We start from the raw sequence: 17,614 nt of genomic DNA, 5'->3' as shown, positions 1-17,614 counted from the left end.
ACTTTTTCACTAGGCGGGTTGTGAAGCACTGGAATGGGTTACTTAGGGGGGCGGTGGAATCTTCTTCCTGAGAGGTTTTTAAGATCAGGCTTGACAAAGCCCTGGCTGGGGTGATTTAGTTGGGGATTGGTCCTGCTTTGAGCAGGGGGTTGGACTAGATGACCTCCTAGGTCCCTTCTAAAACTTTATGATTACCACAAGCACAACACCAAATTTCTTCATTTTTACATCCTAAGTTTTGGTTTTTTTTCCCCCTCCTCCTTTCTGTAGAAGTAGTTTGATGACAGATTCTGATTTGTGCCAAGAAGCTATAAATTCTAAAAAGATTTCAGGAACAAATAGTCAACCTTACCTTTATCTCAGCTATTCTAATGCAGGTTTACTTGCGAATGAATCCTCATTTCTGACGGTTGGTTAACTCCTTTGTCACGAATATTTTCTAAGAATCTTTTTTAATAAGAGAACTGAACCTGGATCAGCTGGTCTAAATTTATTAGTTTGTAGAGTGCTTTTCTCTGAAATTTTAATTTTCTTCCTTGGTTATTCTCATTTTGCTGGAGTAATAATGCAAATGTAACCGGCAATACAGAAGAAGGAAAAAAGGTTTGTTCATAGGAATATATTTAACTTGCATTTGAATTATGCAAGCAAGAAAGAAATGAAAATCAAAATCCAATTCTGCGATTTATTTTGTAAAATATGCTGCTTGAATTCTGGCTTAGTTACAGCTAAAACAAATTTTGCCATCATATAGTCTTTCCAGAGAAAACCAGAGTAATTGACATGTATAGGCCTTTCTCAGAATAGTTAGCCCTTTATCCTTGAGTTTGAAGGGACTTCTACTCAAATGCAGAATTACACATGTTCCTAAATTTTCAGGATTAGTTCTTAACTTGGTATGTATTTTCATCTTTTCAAAATGAAATTTCCTATGTTTGTTTTTCAGTCTGAGAGCAATTTTAAAAAATAAAAGAGAAAATTTGACCAAAATCATACCTCCAGTTTAATGTATGAAGAGAACTGAAAAATCCTTTTGGTGTTTTTAAAGGCACAGTTGTAGCATATGAGCTATTTGGGGTCAACACTATGCAAGTTTGTTATGAACTTTGTTGCTAGGTTACACATATGTCATTTTGTCTATTTAAAATCTGTTTTGATTTGGCTAAATTATATGCATTTTTAAAAATTGTATTCCCTTTGGGGGCACTGTTTTTTTAAACGCTTTTTATACAACCTGGCAATGGTTTATTGGCTCAGAATGCATGCAGATGTAAGTTGAATGGAAATTCTTGTTCAAAATATTATTTCTGAAACTTCTTTTGGCGTTGTGTGTCAATGTGTGTTGAACATGATCTGAAAATATCTGTATGCAGTGAAGCAGAACTTTAAATATTCTGTGTGAAGATGTCTATGATACATGACTGTAACTGCCCCTTTTATGTGCATGCATTATGAAATAGTCTTTAATAGCATCTTAGCATCTTGTAGAAAAAATAGCATATTACCTGTTTCAGTGCAGGGCTCCAGTGAGGGGTTGGTCCACAGTGAATGGAGAAGGGGACCATACACTAAAGAATTAGTTTAAAAAAGTAAATATTTAAAGAGTTTCCTCATTCTCTGCACACCATTCAGTCCCTGCACTGAACAAGGAAAGGCTCCTATGGCAAAATGTCATTTTGTAATTAAAGACTGAATTATAACATATACACACTTCAGCACTTCCTGAATTTTGAGTGTTTTACTGTGCAATGCTAATTTTCTTTTATTATTTTGCATGGAAAAAATTATAAATGTTACTAGAATAAAGTTCATTTACCAATTTAAAACTTCAGAGTCATTAATCCAATTGCCTTCATGTTTAATATGATGACTCTTCCTCTTTGAATTCTAGCCATGTGCAAAGTTTGAAGTTGAATGCCAAAAAGATGTTCAGAGCCACAGAGAAATATGTGTGTAATCACATGTATGTGTATAATTAATTAACTTTTGTTTCTCAACCTTGCATACTCAAATAGTTTAACTGATTTTCTTACAACTTCGCAAAAACAATTGTGCTGACACAAAGCATAAAAAGTTGGGTGAATACAAATGTGGTTTAGCATGTAAATACCCTAACAATTGTCAGCGGGTTATACTAGTTACCTGAATGTTATGCTTTGCTATACCTCCGTTGCATTTGCAGTTCCCTAGACATACAGGGAGTGAAAATTTCTAAGGGAATTGTTGTCACTCTTTTCCATATCATGGCCTCTCTTCCATCTAGTCTAAGGGTTTGTCTACACTACCCACCAGATCGGCGGGCAGCGATAGATCCAGCGGGGGTCGATTTATCGCATCTAGTATAGACACGATAAATCGACCTCTAAGTGCTCTCCTGTCGACTCCAGTACTCCACCAGAATGAGAAGCGCAAGCGGAGTTGACGGGAAAGCATCAGCTGTTAACTTACCACTATGAAGACATGGTGGTAAGTAGATGGAAGTACATCAACTTCAGCTACCCTATTCATGTAACTGGAGTTGCGTATCTTAGATCGACCCGGCGCGCTAGTGTAGACTAGCCCTAAACCTCCTTCCCTGACCATTTGCTAACATAGGACGTGTCGGTCCTGACTGATACCTGTTCACAACCCTCTGGGAGTCTGACTTCCAGGAATAAGGACCCATGTCCTAAGGCATCATCTCTGTTACTTAAATGTACAGGATGAGCCACCAGATCATGTTCAACTAGTTCTGTATGTAAAATGCAGTAAACATTTATAGGAGAAAATACCATATTCAGTATTTCATTGCAAAAGTAAAATAAAAATGGGGCCTCCAATCCCCATTTGTGTTGCTTGTGAGATTCACTTTTCCTCGGTCCCACCGTTGCCCCACTCCATCATGTTATTTTAACTTGATGATAGCATGTAATGATAGTTCTTCAGCAGCAAATAATGAAAAAGACACAGTGTGCTAAGTATAAAAATAAAACAATTGTCAAGCAGAGACCCAGATTTTGACCTATGTTAAAAACCTGGGGATTCTAAATCTGTATGCTTTAATATGCATATTGGCTTGCTTAAAAAGCAATAAATTGCTCTCTGCTCCTGTTCAAGTAGTACAATGGGGCACACTCAGAGGAACTGTTTAATGCCTGTGCAATATTGGGCTCCTGTTTCCCCTTAAGCAGAGTTAATGTTGGTTTCAGTATTAGCCAATTTTAAAGCCCTCATACAAAGAAGCTTTAACAGTGGAACATGCATACATTTGTTAGATGAATTAGTGCCCTCTGTATAGGGACAGTTGTTGGGATGGTTTGGCAGAAGATCATTCTGTTTGACAGGATGTTGTTTGCCTCATAATCTAATGGTAAGTTAGTCTATTACTCTGCTATGGGAGAATTAGGGGAGGAAAATCTAGATACCATTTATGTAGGACCTACAACTTCTGCAATGCAGAGCCAAGCATCAGAGACAGTATATTAACAAGTCTTGTTCTCTGTGTTCTGCTGACATCTGTAATGTTGGTATATAGTAAAGCAATAAACCAGTCAGAGCCACAAATGGCTTATACTTCTATAATGTTTATCCAGTGTAAAAAGACATGTCCTGTAGGGAACAAAATTGTACTATCAGGCTTCTGAAATATATACATAGAGTAAAAACCAAAACTTAAGGGAGAATAGGGGGAATATTTTAGCACATACGTTTTGTTAGAGGCTGATGGTGCATTTGCAGCTTTAGCAGTTCTAGTTACTTAGGAGATAAATAAGATTTGTGTTAATGCTCTTTAAATGAAATTCTAAGCTAAAACGAAATAACACATGAAGGCGAGAGTCTCCCTTCTCATAGAAATACCCATTTTTGTTTTGGCACCTGTATAAAAAGCTATATCTGTGCAATTGGGGAGACAGCAATTGTGGTTTTGTTTTCATGGATGCTTTCAGATTTTCTTCCTTCAGTGGTTCACAGCAGTGATGTTATGCACACTGCTGCTAAGTTTAATCTGCTGAGAGGAAAATGCTGTGTTTGCTGCTGTTCTCATCTTTGGCTGGGTACTTTTGCAGCAGACCTCAACAGCTTGACATCAATGTACTTTATTTAAAAAAAAGTATCTGCAATAATTACTAGTGTCTTTATTTATGCTACATGAAAACTGTATTGCAATATTGGCTATGGAAGATGCCTACAGTACCCGAATTAGCTGTACTGCTTAGGTTTCAGAGGTGCTAAGTAAAATATTGTTGGGGGGGAAGGGGGCACACTTCCAGATGACTGTCTACAGAGCCTCAAATACAATTTACTTCAAAATATTTTATGATGGGATATAAAAGCCCATTGTATAGTGTAAAATTTTGTGAGGTAAAGAACCACATGTTCCTCTCAACTAGAAAATACTTTTTACCAATTTGCGTAGTGTGTTTGAATCATATTGCATGCCTCTGATCTTGTTAGTTGCCTAATCTTCACTTCAATTGCTGTGTCATTTATCAGCTTTCATATTCTAGGGAGTTCTGTGTTTGTTTGGGGAGATTTTTTGTGGCTTTAGAGTAGATCGGTATACAACAAGCTTCAACCATGAAGGCCCCCGGCCATACACATAAACTGGGAGGGTTATTATTTAAGATGATTTCATATAAAATGTCCCTTGCCCTTTAGTAGAGCAAGCCCTTTTAGTAAAGATTTGTGATACAATTTATTTTTAAACATAGTCTTTCTTCAAATGTAACAATTATACCGAATTTATGAAGATCGTTGCTATTGAACTTAAGTCTCACAGTAAGATGAAATGATAGAGTAACAGAAAAAAATTCTTACACACACGCACACACACAAAGATTCTCTGTGGGTTTTCTCTCGCTATGGAACTTTCTGATGTTCAAATACTATGGTACGTATAATTCGATTGTAACTGTTTCTGAATACTGCTTTCTCCTCTTGGCAGCATGGGGTAACCTTGGAAATGTTCTCAAGAGCCAGAGCAAAATTTCTGAAGCTGAAAGCGCCTATAGAAATGCCTTGTACTACCGCAGCAACATGGCTGATATGCTTTATAATTTGTAAGTATGCATGGCTTTTCCTGGGTTGGTTCATCCATGAAACCTGCTGTGAGTGGTGCTATTGATTTAGTTGTTGGAAATGGAGATGATGTTAGCTGTTGCTTTTTTGTAATCCTTTTAATTAATCATGTTCCTTAAACTATGGGTGGAGAGGGCCACTTTTTGTTTTCATCCGTATTATCAGATATTCATGTGTTGCTGCTCTGGTTTGAAGGGAGCAAGTATAGAAACTGTGGACCCATGTAGTCTAAACACGTGGATCTGGTCTGAAGATAAATATACAAATCTGTGTGCTCACTGGAAATCCACTGAGCAAAGTTCTGATATTCAAGTCAGTAATGCCAGCATCATATCCACATTTCTAATCTCCACTAAAATATAAACATATTGATCCACACTTGTGGGGTCTTTTGTTTGTTTGGGTTTTCTTTTCTTTTGTTTTTTTTAAATATTGCTATGAGGTCAAGATCTGAACATTGTCTAGTATAAACCAGCTATATCGGGTCAGACTCTGAGGAGTCTGCCATGGCAAAGTAGCTTCGTATTTTTTTTGTCCCTAAATGACTGATATGGATAGCAGCACATACATGCAGAAAGGTCCCTTACTCCAATTTGTATGTGTTGCTATGTGTGTGGGAGAATAAATAAAATGAAAAGCAAAATGACAGCAATATGGCAGAGAGGTTATTTCTGACTCATTAATCCTTTTAGATAATAAACAGCCTCACCATAGTACTAGCTTATTAGGTAGCATCTTGAGCAACTGAAATGTGATCATACTGTGTAATGTGACACTGAAAATATGGCTGTGTAGGGGTTCAATGTATCTCGTACTTGCAGCTCAAATTTGGTTAGTACCCAAGGATACTTTTTTCTTTAAAAATTGCCAACGCATCCTGCTATCTCAAAGTCAAGCTGAATATTGTCTTGTGAGTCATCACCTACAATATTGAAGGTCAGCTATTCAGCTTCACTGTGTGTGAGGTAGATCAGAATCTAGCTAATGCCATTGACTACATAGCATGAACAGGACTAAAAAAAAAACAGTAATAACTTGTTTAAATCAGAAAAGTAGGTAGGTGAGAACAAGAATACGCAGATCTGAATAAGGAGGTCCTTTTTGTACATAAGGTTTGTTCTGACTATAACTGTACTTTAAAAAATAACATTTACAAAGCTCAGTAATCTCATTCCCACAAAATTCTAGTCCATTGGTTCACTAAAAGTAAACTTGACAATTGCCAGGATAAATACAATGGAAACTTAGCTCCACTTTTTCAAAATAGGTTAGTTAGGTCCTTGTATTGCTATAATTTATGTACCAAAATTAAGCATGATTTTCTTCTAACTGGCTGTAATGTAATGTGGGTGGAGTAAACGTTGCACAAGAGTTCTCAAAGGGTCATTTTCAGATGCTTCTATCTTTGTCTAGTATATGCCTTTTTGGCTGAAGCTTAGCACATTTGTTCTCAGCAAAAACAAGATATTTTTTTTTGATACAGGGAAAGAGTTTGAAACCTGAGCAAACATAGTTCACCCATTTTTAAGGAGAAGCAAATGGAAGAAAAAAGACCAATTTCTTATCACTTTTTAAGAAATACCTCCTGCGTTTGAGCAGGAGAAATTTGGCAAGGATGATAGTCCCGAAGTTGCAGACGTACCTTTTGGTGGTTGGGTGAAAATTGGTTTTGCTTTGATTGAATTATGATTTTTACACCCATATTTGTGCATGTGTGCTCTCCTTCTGATTCAATTGACACTCTTCCAGCATAACACTGGTAGTGAACTACATGCATATGTGAGTTGAATAGAGATTTCCAGTAAGTAGATAGTTTCTTGGTATTCCATTGGGTTGACGTGTGTGTAAGAAAGTGAACTGAAATTTCAGTTTGAATATGTAGGACTGTGCAAGTAGAAGAAGGAAGTGCTCATCTGGAGCGCAGCCTTCTTTCGTACAGTGCCTATATGTGCATGTGCCAGGCCAATAAGTGAAGATTCTACTGCTGTTTAGCATATAGTTACACACGAGGGAATCCCATTTTGTCTTTATTTTTTTCAAAAAACAAAACAAATAAACCTATGCAATTCCAAATAAAAATAACTTTTCATTAAAGTTAAGTTTGCAGAGGGAATCATTAAAGTGGAATATAAAGCATGAATATTGCTGGACAATGTTAATTCTCTCCCCTTTTATGTGTGTGTTATGGTAATCTTTGGTTACATAGTCTCATAATCTAATTTGTTGGACATCCACTTCATTCATCCATGAATGAGGCACGATTTCACAAACTGAACAATGAGGTTAAGCATAAATACTGAACAGCAGCCTCATTCCCTGAGTACATTCTGGTCATGAAATTAGGCAGGAGCTTTATAGGGGAAATACTCTGTAGTCCCGTAATTGAAGGCTTTTGAGTACTTCCCTTTACAGTCATAGGGTATGTCTACACTACGGAATTAGGTCAAATTTATAGAAGTCTTTTTTTAGAAATCGGTTTTATATATTCGAGTGTGTGTCCCCCCACAGAAAATGCTCGAAGTGCATTAAGTGCATTAACTCGGCGGAGTGCTTCCACAGTACCGAGGCAAGTGTCGACTTCCGGAGTGTTGCACTGTGGGTACCTATCCCACAATTCCCGCAGTCTCCGCTGCCTATTGGAATTCTGGGTTGAGATCCCAATGCCTGATGGGGCTAAAACATTGTCGTGGGTGGTTCTGGGTACATATTGTTAGGCCCCCGTTCCCTCCCTCCCTCCGTGAAAGCAAGGGCAGACAATCGTTTCGCGCCTTTTTTCCTGAGTTACCTGTGCAGACGCCATACCACGGCAAGCATGGAGCCCGCTCAGGTAACCGTCACCCTATGTCTCCTGGGCGCTGGCAGACGCGGTAAGGCATTGCTACACAGTAGCAGCAACCCATTGCCTTGTGGCAGCAGACGGTGCAATAGGACTGGTAGCCGTCATCGTCATGTCCGAGGTGCTCCTGGCCACGTCAGCCAGGAGCGCCTGGGCAGACATGGGCGCAGGGACTAAATTTGGAGTGACCTGACCAGGTCATTCTCTTTAGTCCTGCAGACAGTCCTATTGAACCGTCTTATGGTGAGCGGGCAGGCGATACGGACTGCTAGCAGTCGTACTGTACCATCTTCTGCTGGGCAGGCAAGAGATGAGGATGGATAGCAGTCGTATTGCACCATCTTCTGCTGGGCAGGCAAGAGATGAGGATGGATAGCAGTCGAATTGCACCATCTTCTGCCGGGCAACCATGAGATGAGGATGGCATGCAGTCCTTCTGCACCGTCTGCTGCCAGCCAAAGATGTAAAAGATAGATGGAGTGGATCAAAACAAGAAATAGACCAGATTTGTTTTGTACTGATTTGCTTCCCCACCTCTTCTGTCTAGGGGACTCATCCCTCTAGGTCACACTGCAGTTACTCACAGAGAAGGTGCAGCGAGGTAAATCTAGTCATGTATCAATCAGAGGCCAGACTAACCTCCTTGTTCCAATAAGAACAATAACTTAGGTGCACCATTTCTTATTGGAACCCTCCGTGAAGTCCTGCCTGAAATACTCCTTGATGTAAAGCCACCCCCTTTGTTGATTTTATCTCCCTGAAGCCAACCCTGTAAGCCGTGTCGTCAGTGCCCCTCCCTGCGTCAGAGCAACTGCAGACAATCGTTCTGCGCCTTTTTTCTGTGCGGACGCCATACCAAGGCAAGCATGGAGGCCGCTCAGCTCACTTTGGCAATTAGGAGCACATTAAACACCACACGCATTATCCAGCAGTCTATGCAGCACCAGAACCTGGCAGAGCGATACCGGGCGAGGAGGCGACGTCAGCGCATTCACGTGAGTGATCAGGACATGGACACAGATTTCTCTGAAAGCATGGGCCCTGCCAATGCATGCATCCTGGTGCTAATGGGGCAGGTTCATGCTGTGGAACGCCGATTCTGGGCTCGGGAAACAAGCACAGACTGGTGGGACCGCATAGTGTTGCAGGTCTGGGATGATTCCCAGTGGCTGCGAAACTTTCGCATGCGTAAGGGCACTTTCATGGAACTTTGTGACTTGTTTTCCCCTGCCCTGAAGCGCATGAATACCAAGATGAGAGCAGACCTCACAGTTGAGACGCGAGTGGCGATAGCCCTGTGGAAGCTTGCAATGCCAGACAGCTATGGGTCAGTTGGGAATTAATTTGGAGTGGGCAAATCTACTGTTGGGGCTGCTATGATGCAAGTAGCCCACGCAATCAAAGATCTGCTGATATCAAGGGTAGTGACCCTTGGATAAATTGGAGAGAGTCCAGCGAAGGGCAACAAAAATGATTAGGGGACTGGAACACATGAGTTATGAGGAGAGGCTGAGGGAGCTGGGATTGTTTAGCCTGCAGAAGAGAAGAATGAGGGGGGATTTGATAGCTGCTTTCAACTACCTGAAAGGGGGTTCCAAAGAGGATGGCTCTAGACTGTTCTCAATGGTAGCAGATGACAGAACGAGGAGTAATGGTCTCAAGTTGCAGTGGGGGAGGTTTAGATTGGATATTAGGAAAAACTTTTTCACTAAGAGGGTGGTGAAACACTGGAATGCGTTACCTAGGGAGGTGGTAGAATCTCCTTCCTTAGAGGTTTTTAAGGTCAGGCTTGACAAAGCCCTGGCTGGGATGATTTAACTGGGAATTGGTCCTGCTTTGAGCAGGGGGTTGGACTAGATGACCTTCTGGGGTCCCTTCCAACCCTGATATTCTATGATTCTATGATTCTATGACCCTGGGAAATGTGCAGGTCATAGTGGATGGCTTTGCTGCAATGGGATTCCCGAACTGTGATGGGGCCATAGACGGAACCCATATCCCTGTCTTGGCACTGTAGCACCAAGCCGGCGAGTACATAAACCGCAAGGGGTACTTTTCAATAGTGCTGCAAGCTCTGGTGGATCACAAGGGATGTTTCACCAAAATCAACGTGGGATGGCCGGGAAAGGTACATGACGCTCGCATCTTCAGGAACTCTGGTCTGTTTCAAAAGCTGCAGGAAGGGACTTTGTTCCCAGACCAGAAAATAACTGTTGGGGATGTTGAAATTCCTATAGTTATCCTTGGGGATCCAGCCTACCCCTTAATGCCATGGCTCATGAAGCCGTACACAGGCAGCCTGGATAGTAGTCAGGAGCTGTTCAACTACAGGCTGAGCAAGTGCAGAATGGTGGTAGAATGTGCATTTGGATGTTTAAAGGCGCGCTGGCGCAGTTTACTGACTCGCTTAGACCTCAGCGAAACCAATATTCCCACTGTTATTACTGTTTGCTGTGTGCTCCACAGTATCTGTGAGAGTAAGGGGGAGACGTTTATGGCGGGGTGGGAGGTTTAGGCAAATCGCCTGGCTGCTGGTTACACACAGCCGGACACCAGGGCGGTTAGAAGAGCACAGGAGGGCGCGGTACGCATCAGAGAAGCTTTGAAAACCAGTTTCATGACTGGCCAGGCTACGGCGTGAAAGTTCTTTGTTTCTCCTTGATGAAACCCCCCGCCCCTTGGTTCACTCTACTTCCCTGCAAGCTAACCACCTTCCCCTCCTCCCTTCGATCACCGCTTCCAGAGGCAATAAAGTCATTGTTGCTTCACATTCATGCATTCTTTATTCATTCATCACACAATAGGGGGACGACTACCAAGGTAGCCCAGGAGGAGTGGTGGAGGAGGGAAGGAAAATGCCACACAGCACTTTAAAAGTTTACAACTTTAAAATTTATTGAATGCCAGCCTTCTTTTTTTGGGGTAATCCTCTGTGGCAGAGTGGCTGGTTGGCCGGTGCCCCCCCCCACCGCGTTCTTGGGCGTCTGGGAGAGGAGGTTATGGAACTTGGGGAGGAGGGCGGTTGGTTACACGGGGGCTGTAATGGCAGTCTGTGCTCCAGCTGCCTTTGTTGCAGCTCAACCATACATTGGAGCATACTGGTTTGGTCCTCCAGCAGCCTCAGCATTGAATCCTGCCTCCTCTCATCATGCTGCCGCCACATTTGAACTTCAGCCCGCCACTTACTCTCTTCAGCCCGCCACCTCTCCTCCCAGTCATTTTGTGCTTTCCTGCACTCTGACATTATTTGCCTCCACACAGTTGTCTGTGCTCTGTCAGTGTGGGAGGACAGCATGAGCTCAGAGAACATTTCATCACGAGTGCGTTTTTTTTTCTTTCTAATCTTCACTAGCCTCTGGGAAGGAGAAGATCCTGTGATCATTGAAACACATGCAGCTGGTGGAGGAAAAAAAAAGGGACAGCGGTATTTAAAAAGACACATTTTATAAAACAGTGGCTACAGTCTTTCAGGGTAAACCTTGCTGTTAACATTACATACATAGCACATGTGCTTTCGTTACAAGGTTGCATTTTGCCTCCCCCGACCGCGTGGCTACCCCCTCAACCCTCCCCGTGGCTAACAGCGGGGAACATTTCTGTTCAGCCGCAGGCAAACAGCTCAGCAGGAACGGGCTCCTCTGAATGTCCCCTGAAGAAAAGCACCCTATTTCAACCAGGAGACCATGAATGATATCTCACTCTCCTGAGGATAACACAGAGAGATGAAGAACGGATGTTGTTTGAACGCCAGCAAACATACACTGCAATGCTTTGTTGTACAATGATTCCCAAGTATGTGTTACTGGCCTGGAGTGGTAAAGTGTCCTATCATGAAAGATGCAATAAGGCTGCCCTCCTCAGAAACCTTTTGCGAAGGCTTTGGGAGTACATCCAGGAGAGCCGCGAATGCCAGGGCAAATTAATCCTTTCACATGTTTGCTTTTAAACCATGTATAGTATTTTAAAAGGTACGCTCACCGGAGTTCCCTTCTCCGCCTGCCGGGTCCACCAGGCAGCCTTGGGTGGGTTCGGGGGGTACTGGCTCCAGGTCCAGGGTGAGAAACAGTTCTTGGCTGTCGGGAAAACCAGTTTCTCCGCTTGCTTGCTGTGAGCTATCTACAACCAACCTCATTATCATCATCATCATCTTCTTCGTCCCCAAAACCTGCTTCCATGTTGCCTCCATCTCCATTGAAGGAGTCAATGGAGATGGCTGGGGTAGTGGTGGCTGAACCCCCTAAAATAGCATGCAGCTCATCATAGAAGTGGCATGTTTGGGGCTCTGACCCGGAGTGGCCGTTCGCCCCTCTGGTTTTCTGGTAGGCTTGCCTCAGCTCCTTAAGTTTCACATGGCACTGCTTCGGATCCCTGTTATGGCCTCTGTCCTTCATGCCCTGGGAGATTTTGACAAAGGTTTTGGCATTTTGAAAACTGGAACGGAGTTCTGATAGCACGGATTCCTCTCCCCATACAGTGATCAGATTCCGTACCTTCCGTTTGGTCAATGCTGGAGGTCTTCTGCGATTCTGGGACTCCATCATGGTCACCTCTGCTGATGAGTTCTGCATGGTCACCTGCAGCTTGCCACGCTGGCCAAACAGGAAATGAGATTCAAAAGTTGGCAGTTCTTTTCCTGTCTACCTGGCCAGTGCATCTGAGTTGAGAGCGCTGTCCAGAGCGGTCACAATGGAGCACTCTGGGATAGCTCCCGGAGGCCAATACCGTCGAATTGTGTCCACAATACCCCAAATTCAACCCGGCAATGCTGATTTAAGCGCTAATCCACTTGTCGGGGTGGAGTATGGAAATCGATTTTAAGAGCCCTTTAAGTCGAAATAAAGGGCTTCATCGTGTGGACGGGTGCAGGTTTACATCGATTTAACGCTGCTAAATTTGACCTAAAGTCCTAGTGTAGACCAGGGCATAACGTTTTTTTAATGTAGCTTTTGATAGAGTTAAACTACAACCTGTCCATTTCAGATTTCCAGTGGATTATGAATGGAGGGAGTAGATTCAATAAATTAAGTAGAACACCTTGATGGTGTGTGTCTATTTAAAATTATTTCATTTAAAACATATTGCATAACCTGGCAATTATCCTTTTACAGGTTAAAACCCAAGAAATTTAGAAAACCAGCTTTCTAATAAAATACTATATTCTTGAGGCATAAAAGATAAAAACTTGCAGCTTCTGAAACTGTTATGTCAAAATATTGTCATAGGCAGTAGAACTTTTGCAATCCACTGGGCAGAATAGAAAGCAACCTCTAATTTCTAAAGCCTGTAATATTTCAGTATTTCTTACACAAATTTACAAAACAGTAAACTGAATTTCCAGGTAGCAGCAGAAACACCTTTTATTAGATGAATATTATAGCCTGTGTCTTGGTAAATACCACTGCATGAGGCATCGTACTTAAGAGAAATTTGTTCCTCACTAATTTAGAGCTTGTAGTAATTATATCATCCTCATTAAAAGCCTTGCCTAATTCTGAGCATGTCATTTGCTGTATGGAGTCTGCAATTGATTGAACAGCATAGTTATATAAACCTTGAATAATTTCTAAACTGTTAATCAACAGCTGACTACTTACTTTGAACATATAACAACACACTCTCTTTTATTACTACTTTTATGGAATTATATGGGAGTGAGCATGGAAAAAGGTGGGGAAATTAGTAGCCGCTACCAGTCACATAGGTTGCAGAGCCCCAATTATTTCACAAAAAGAAAAGGAGTACTTGTGGCACCTTAGAGACTAACCAATTTATTTGAGCATAAGCTTTCGTGAGCTACAGCTTGCTTCATCGGATGCATACTGTGGAAAGTTTAGAAGATCTTATTATATACACACAAAGCATGAAAAAATACCTCCTCCCACCCCACTCTCCTGCTGGAAATAGCTTATCTAAAGTGATCACTCTCCTTACAATGTGTATGACAATCAAGGTGGGCCATTTCCAGCACAAATCCAGGGTTTAACAAGAATGTCTGTGGGGGAGGGCGGTAGGAAAAAACAAGGGGAAATAGGCTACCTTGCATAATGACTTAGCCACTCCCAGTCTCTATTCAAGCCTAAGTTAATTGTATCCAATTTGCAAATGAATTCCAATTCAGCAGTTTCTCACTGGAGTCTGGATTTGAAGGTTTTTTGTTGTAAAATAGCGACTTTCATGTCTGTGATCGCGTGACCAGAGAGATTGAAGTGTTCTCCGACTGGTCTATGAATGTTATAATTCTTGACATCTGATTTGTGTCCATTTACTCTTTTACGTAGAGACTGTCCAGTTTGACCAATGTATATGGCAGAGGGGCATTGCTGGCACATGATGGCATATATCACATTGGTGGATGTGCAGGTGAACGAGCCTCTGATAGTGTGGCTGATGTTATTAGGCCCTGTGATGGTGTCCCCTGAATAGATATGTGGACACAGTTGGCAACGGGCTTTGTTGCAAGGATAAGTTCCTGGGTTAGTGGTTCTGTTCTGTGGTATGTGGTTGCTGGTGAGTATTTGCTTCAGGTTGGGGGGCTGTCTGTAGGCAAGGACTGGCCTGTCTCCCAAGATTTGTGAGAGTGTTGGGTCATCCTTCAGGATAGGTTGTAGATCCTTAATAATGCGTTGGAGGGGTTTTAGTTGGGGGCTGAAGGTGACGGCTAGTGGCGTTCTGTTATTTTCTTGTTAGGCCTGTCCTGTAGTAGGTAACTTCTGGGAACTCTTCTGGCTCTATCAATCTGTTTCTTCACTTCCGCAGGTGGGTACTGTAGTTGTAAGAATGCTTGATAGAGATCTTGTAGGTGTCTGTCTCTGTCTGAGGGGTTGGAGCAAATGCGGTTGTATCGCAGAGCTTGGCTGTAGACGATGGATCGTGTGGTGTGGTCAGGGTGAAAGCTGGAGGCATGTAGGTAGGAATAGCGGTCAGTAGGTTTCCGGTATAGGGTGGTGTTTGTGTGACAATCATTTATTAGCACTGTAGTGTCCAGGAAGTGGATCTCTTGTATGGACTGGACCAGGCTGAGGTTGATGGTGGGATGGAAATTGTTGAAATCATGGTGGAATTCCTCAAGGGCTTCTTTTCCATGGGTCCAGATGATGGTGATGTCATCAATATAGCGCAAGTAGAATAGGGGCATTAGGGGACGAGAGCTGAGGAAGCGTTGTTCTAAATCAGCCATAAAAATGTTGGCATTCTGTGGGGCCATGCGGGTACCCATAGCAATGCCACTGATCTGAAGGTATACATTGTCCCCAAATGTAAAATAGTTATGGGTAAGGACAAAGTCACAAAGTTCAGCCACCAGGTTAGCCGTGACATTATCGGGGATAGTGTTCTTCACGGCTTGAAGTCCATCTTTGTGTGGAATGTTGGTGTAGAGGGCTTCTACATCCATAGTGGCCAGGATGGTGTTTTCAGGAAGATCACCGATGGATTGTAGTTTCCTCAGGAAGTCAGTGGTGTCTCGAAGGTAGCTGGGAGTGCTGGTAGCGTAGGGCCTGAGGAGGGAGTCTACCTCGCCAGACAATCCTGCTGTCAGGGTGCCAATGCCTGAGATGATGGGGCGCCCAGGATTTCCAGGTTTATGGATCATGGGTAGTAGATAGACTATCCCAGGTCGGGGTTCCAGGGGTGTGTCTGTGCGGATTTGATATTGTGCTTTTTCAGGAAGTTTCTTGAGCAAATGCTGTAGTTGCTTCTGGTAACTCTCAGTGGACTTGCGCTATATTGATGACATCTTCATCATCTGGACCCATGGAAAAGAAGCCCTTGAGGAATTCCACCATGATTTCAACAATTTCCATCCCACCATCAACCTCAGCCTGGTCCAGTCCACACAAGAGATCCACTTCCTGGACACTACAGTGCTAATAAATGATTGTCACACAAACACCACCCTATACCGGAAACCTACTGACCGCTATTCCTACCTACATGCCTCCAGCTTTCACCCTGACCACACCACACGATCCATCGTCCACAGCCAAGCTCTGCGATACAACCGCATTTGCTCCAACCCCTCAGACAGAGACAGACACCTACAAGATCTCTATCAAGCATTCTTACAACTACAGTACCCACCTGCGGAAGTGAAGAAACAGATTGATAGAGCCAGAAGAGTTCCCAGAAGTCACCTACTACAGGACAGGCCTAACAAAGAAAATAACAGAACGCCACTAGCCGTCACCTTCAGCCCCCAACTAAAACCCCTCCAACGCATTATTAAGGATCTACAACCTATCCTGAAGGATGACCCAACACTCTCACAAATCTTGGGAGACAGGCCAGTCCTTGCCTACAGACAGCCCCCCAATCTGAAGCAAATACTCACCAGCAACCACATACCACACAACAGAACCACTAACCCAGGAACCTATCCTTGCAACTAAGCCCGTTGCCAACTGTGTCCACATATCTATTCGGGGACACCATCACAGGGCCTAATAACATCAGCCACACTATCAGAGGCTCATTCACCTGCACATCCACCAATGTGATATATGCCATCATTGCCAGCAATGCCCCTCTGCCATGTATATTGGTCAAACTGGACAGTCTCTACGTAAAAGAGTAAATGGACACAAATCAGATGTCAAGAATTATAACATTCATAAACCAGTCGGAGAACACTTCAATCTCTCTGGTCACGCGATTACAGACATGAAAGTTGCTATTTTACAACAAAAAACCTTCAAATCCAGACTCCAGCGAGAAACTGCTGAATTGGAATTCATTTGCAAATTGGATACAATTAACTTAGGCTTGAATAGAGACTGGGAGTGGCTTAGTCATTATGCAAGGTAGCCTATTTCCCCTTGTATTTTCCTCCCCCCCCCCCGACATTGTTGTTAAACCCTGGATTTGTGCTGGAAATGGCCCACCTTGATTATCATACACATTGTAAGGAGAGTGATCACTTTAGATAAGCTATTTCCAGCAGGAGAGTGGGGTGGGAGGAGGTATTTTTTCATGCTTTGTGTGTATATAATAAGATCTTCTAAACTTTCCACAGTATGCATCCGATGAAGTGAGCTGTAGCTCATGAAAGCTTATGCTCAAATAAATTGGTTTGTCTCTAAGGTGCCACAAGTACTCCTTTTCTTTTTGCGAATACAGACTAACACGGCTATTACTCTGAAACCAATTATTTCAATAAGGAACTGAGCTTGCCAAATTTCAGTTTACAGGTTGGATATCTTCACTGTCCCCACTATATGATTCTTCATATTACTAAGACTACATTAGGTTGTGAGCACTCAACTTTTACAGCTGTAACCCCCGTCTCTTCCCTGGGTTACGCGGGAGCAGGCAACACTCACCTGTGTACCTGGGCATCTGATGTTGTTGACATTAAAAAGAAATCCTGAGTACCCCAGTGGTCATGTTGGATAAGCGGGAATCCTCTATCCACCCCTCTGTTGCAGTCCCTTTACTCCTAAAGGAAGTTAAAATTGGCGGTGCCTCCACCTGGCTGGCCCCGTACACACTCAGTGGTGTGCCTTGGGAACCTCCAGGAATAAACCCCTTCAAATAGTAGTAATAATAATAATAATAACCTGCGGCATGGGTATAACTCAAATACCAAATATAAAGAGTATACATCCAATATACTTAAATTAGAGCTAACACTCCTTTACTTAACAATTTAGGAAACAGGGTATAACAGACTAAGATTAAATGTCAATACTAATTTAAATCCACAGGGGCAGTTGAATAAAATCA

At 42.6% G+C, this 17,614-nt stretch overlaps 1 protein-coding gene across 2 annotated transcripts in view; it reads left to right on the top strand.

Moving 5' to 3' along the window:
• The window catches only part of TMTC2 (transmembrane O-mannosyltransferase targeting cadherins 2), a 378,380-nt gene that overhangs the window by 234,991 nt on the left and 125,775 nt on the right, over nucleotides 1–17,614 (top strand). For both annotated transcript variants that reach the window (XM_084639748.1, XM_084639749.1), the window contains exon 4: nucleotides 4,925–5,039. In XM_084639748.1, coding sequence (XP_084495874.1) covers nucleotides 4,925–5,039 — 115 coding nt within the window. The remainder of the gene's footprint in view (nucleotides 1–4,924; nucleotides 5,040–17,614) is intronic.

This window comes from Lepidochelys olivacea, assembly GCF_965140295.1.
Source record: "Lepidochelys olivacea isolate rLepOli2 genome assembly, chromosome: 1".
In the NCBI taxonomy this organism is placed as follows: Eukaryota; Metazoa; Chordata; order Testudines; family Cheloniidae; genus Lepidochelys; species Lepidochelys olivacea.
The sequence above is the reverse complement of the archived record's forward strand: the minus strand, read 5'-3'. Positions and strand labels throughout refer to the sequence as shown.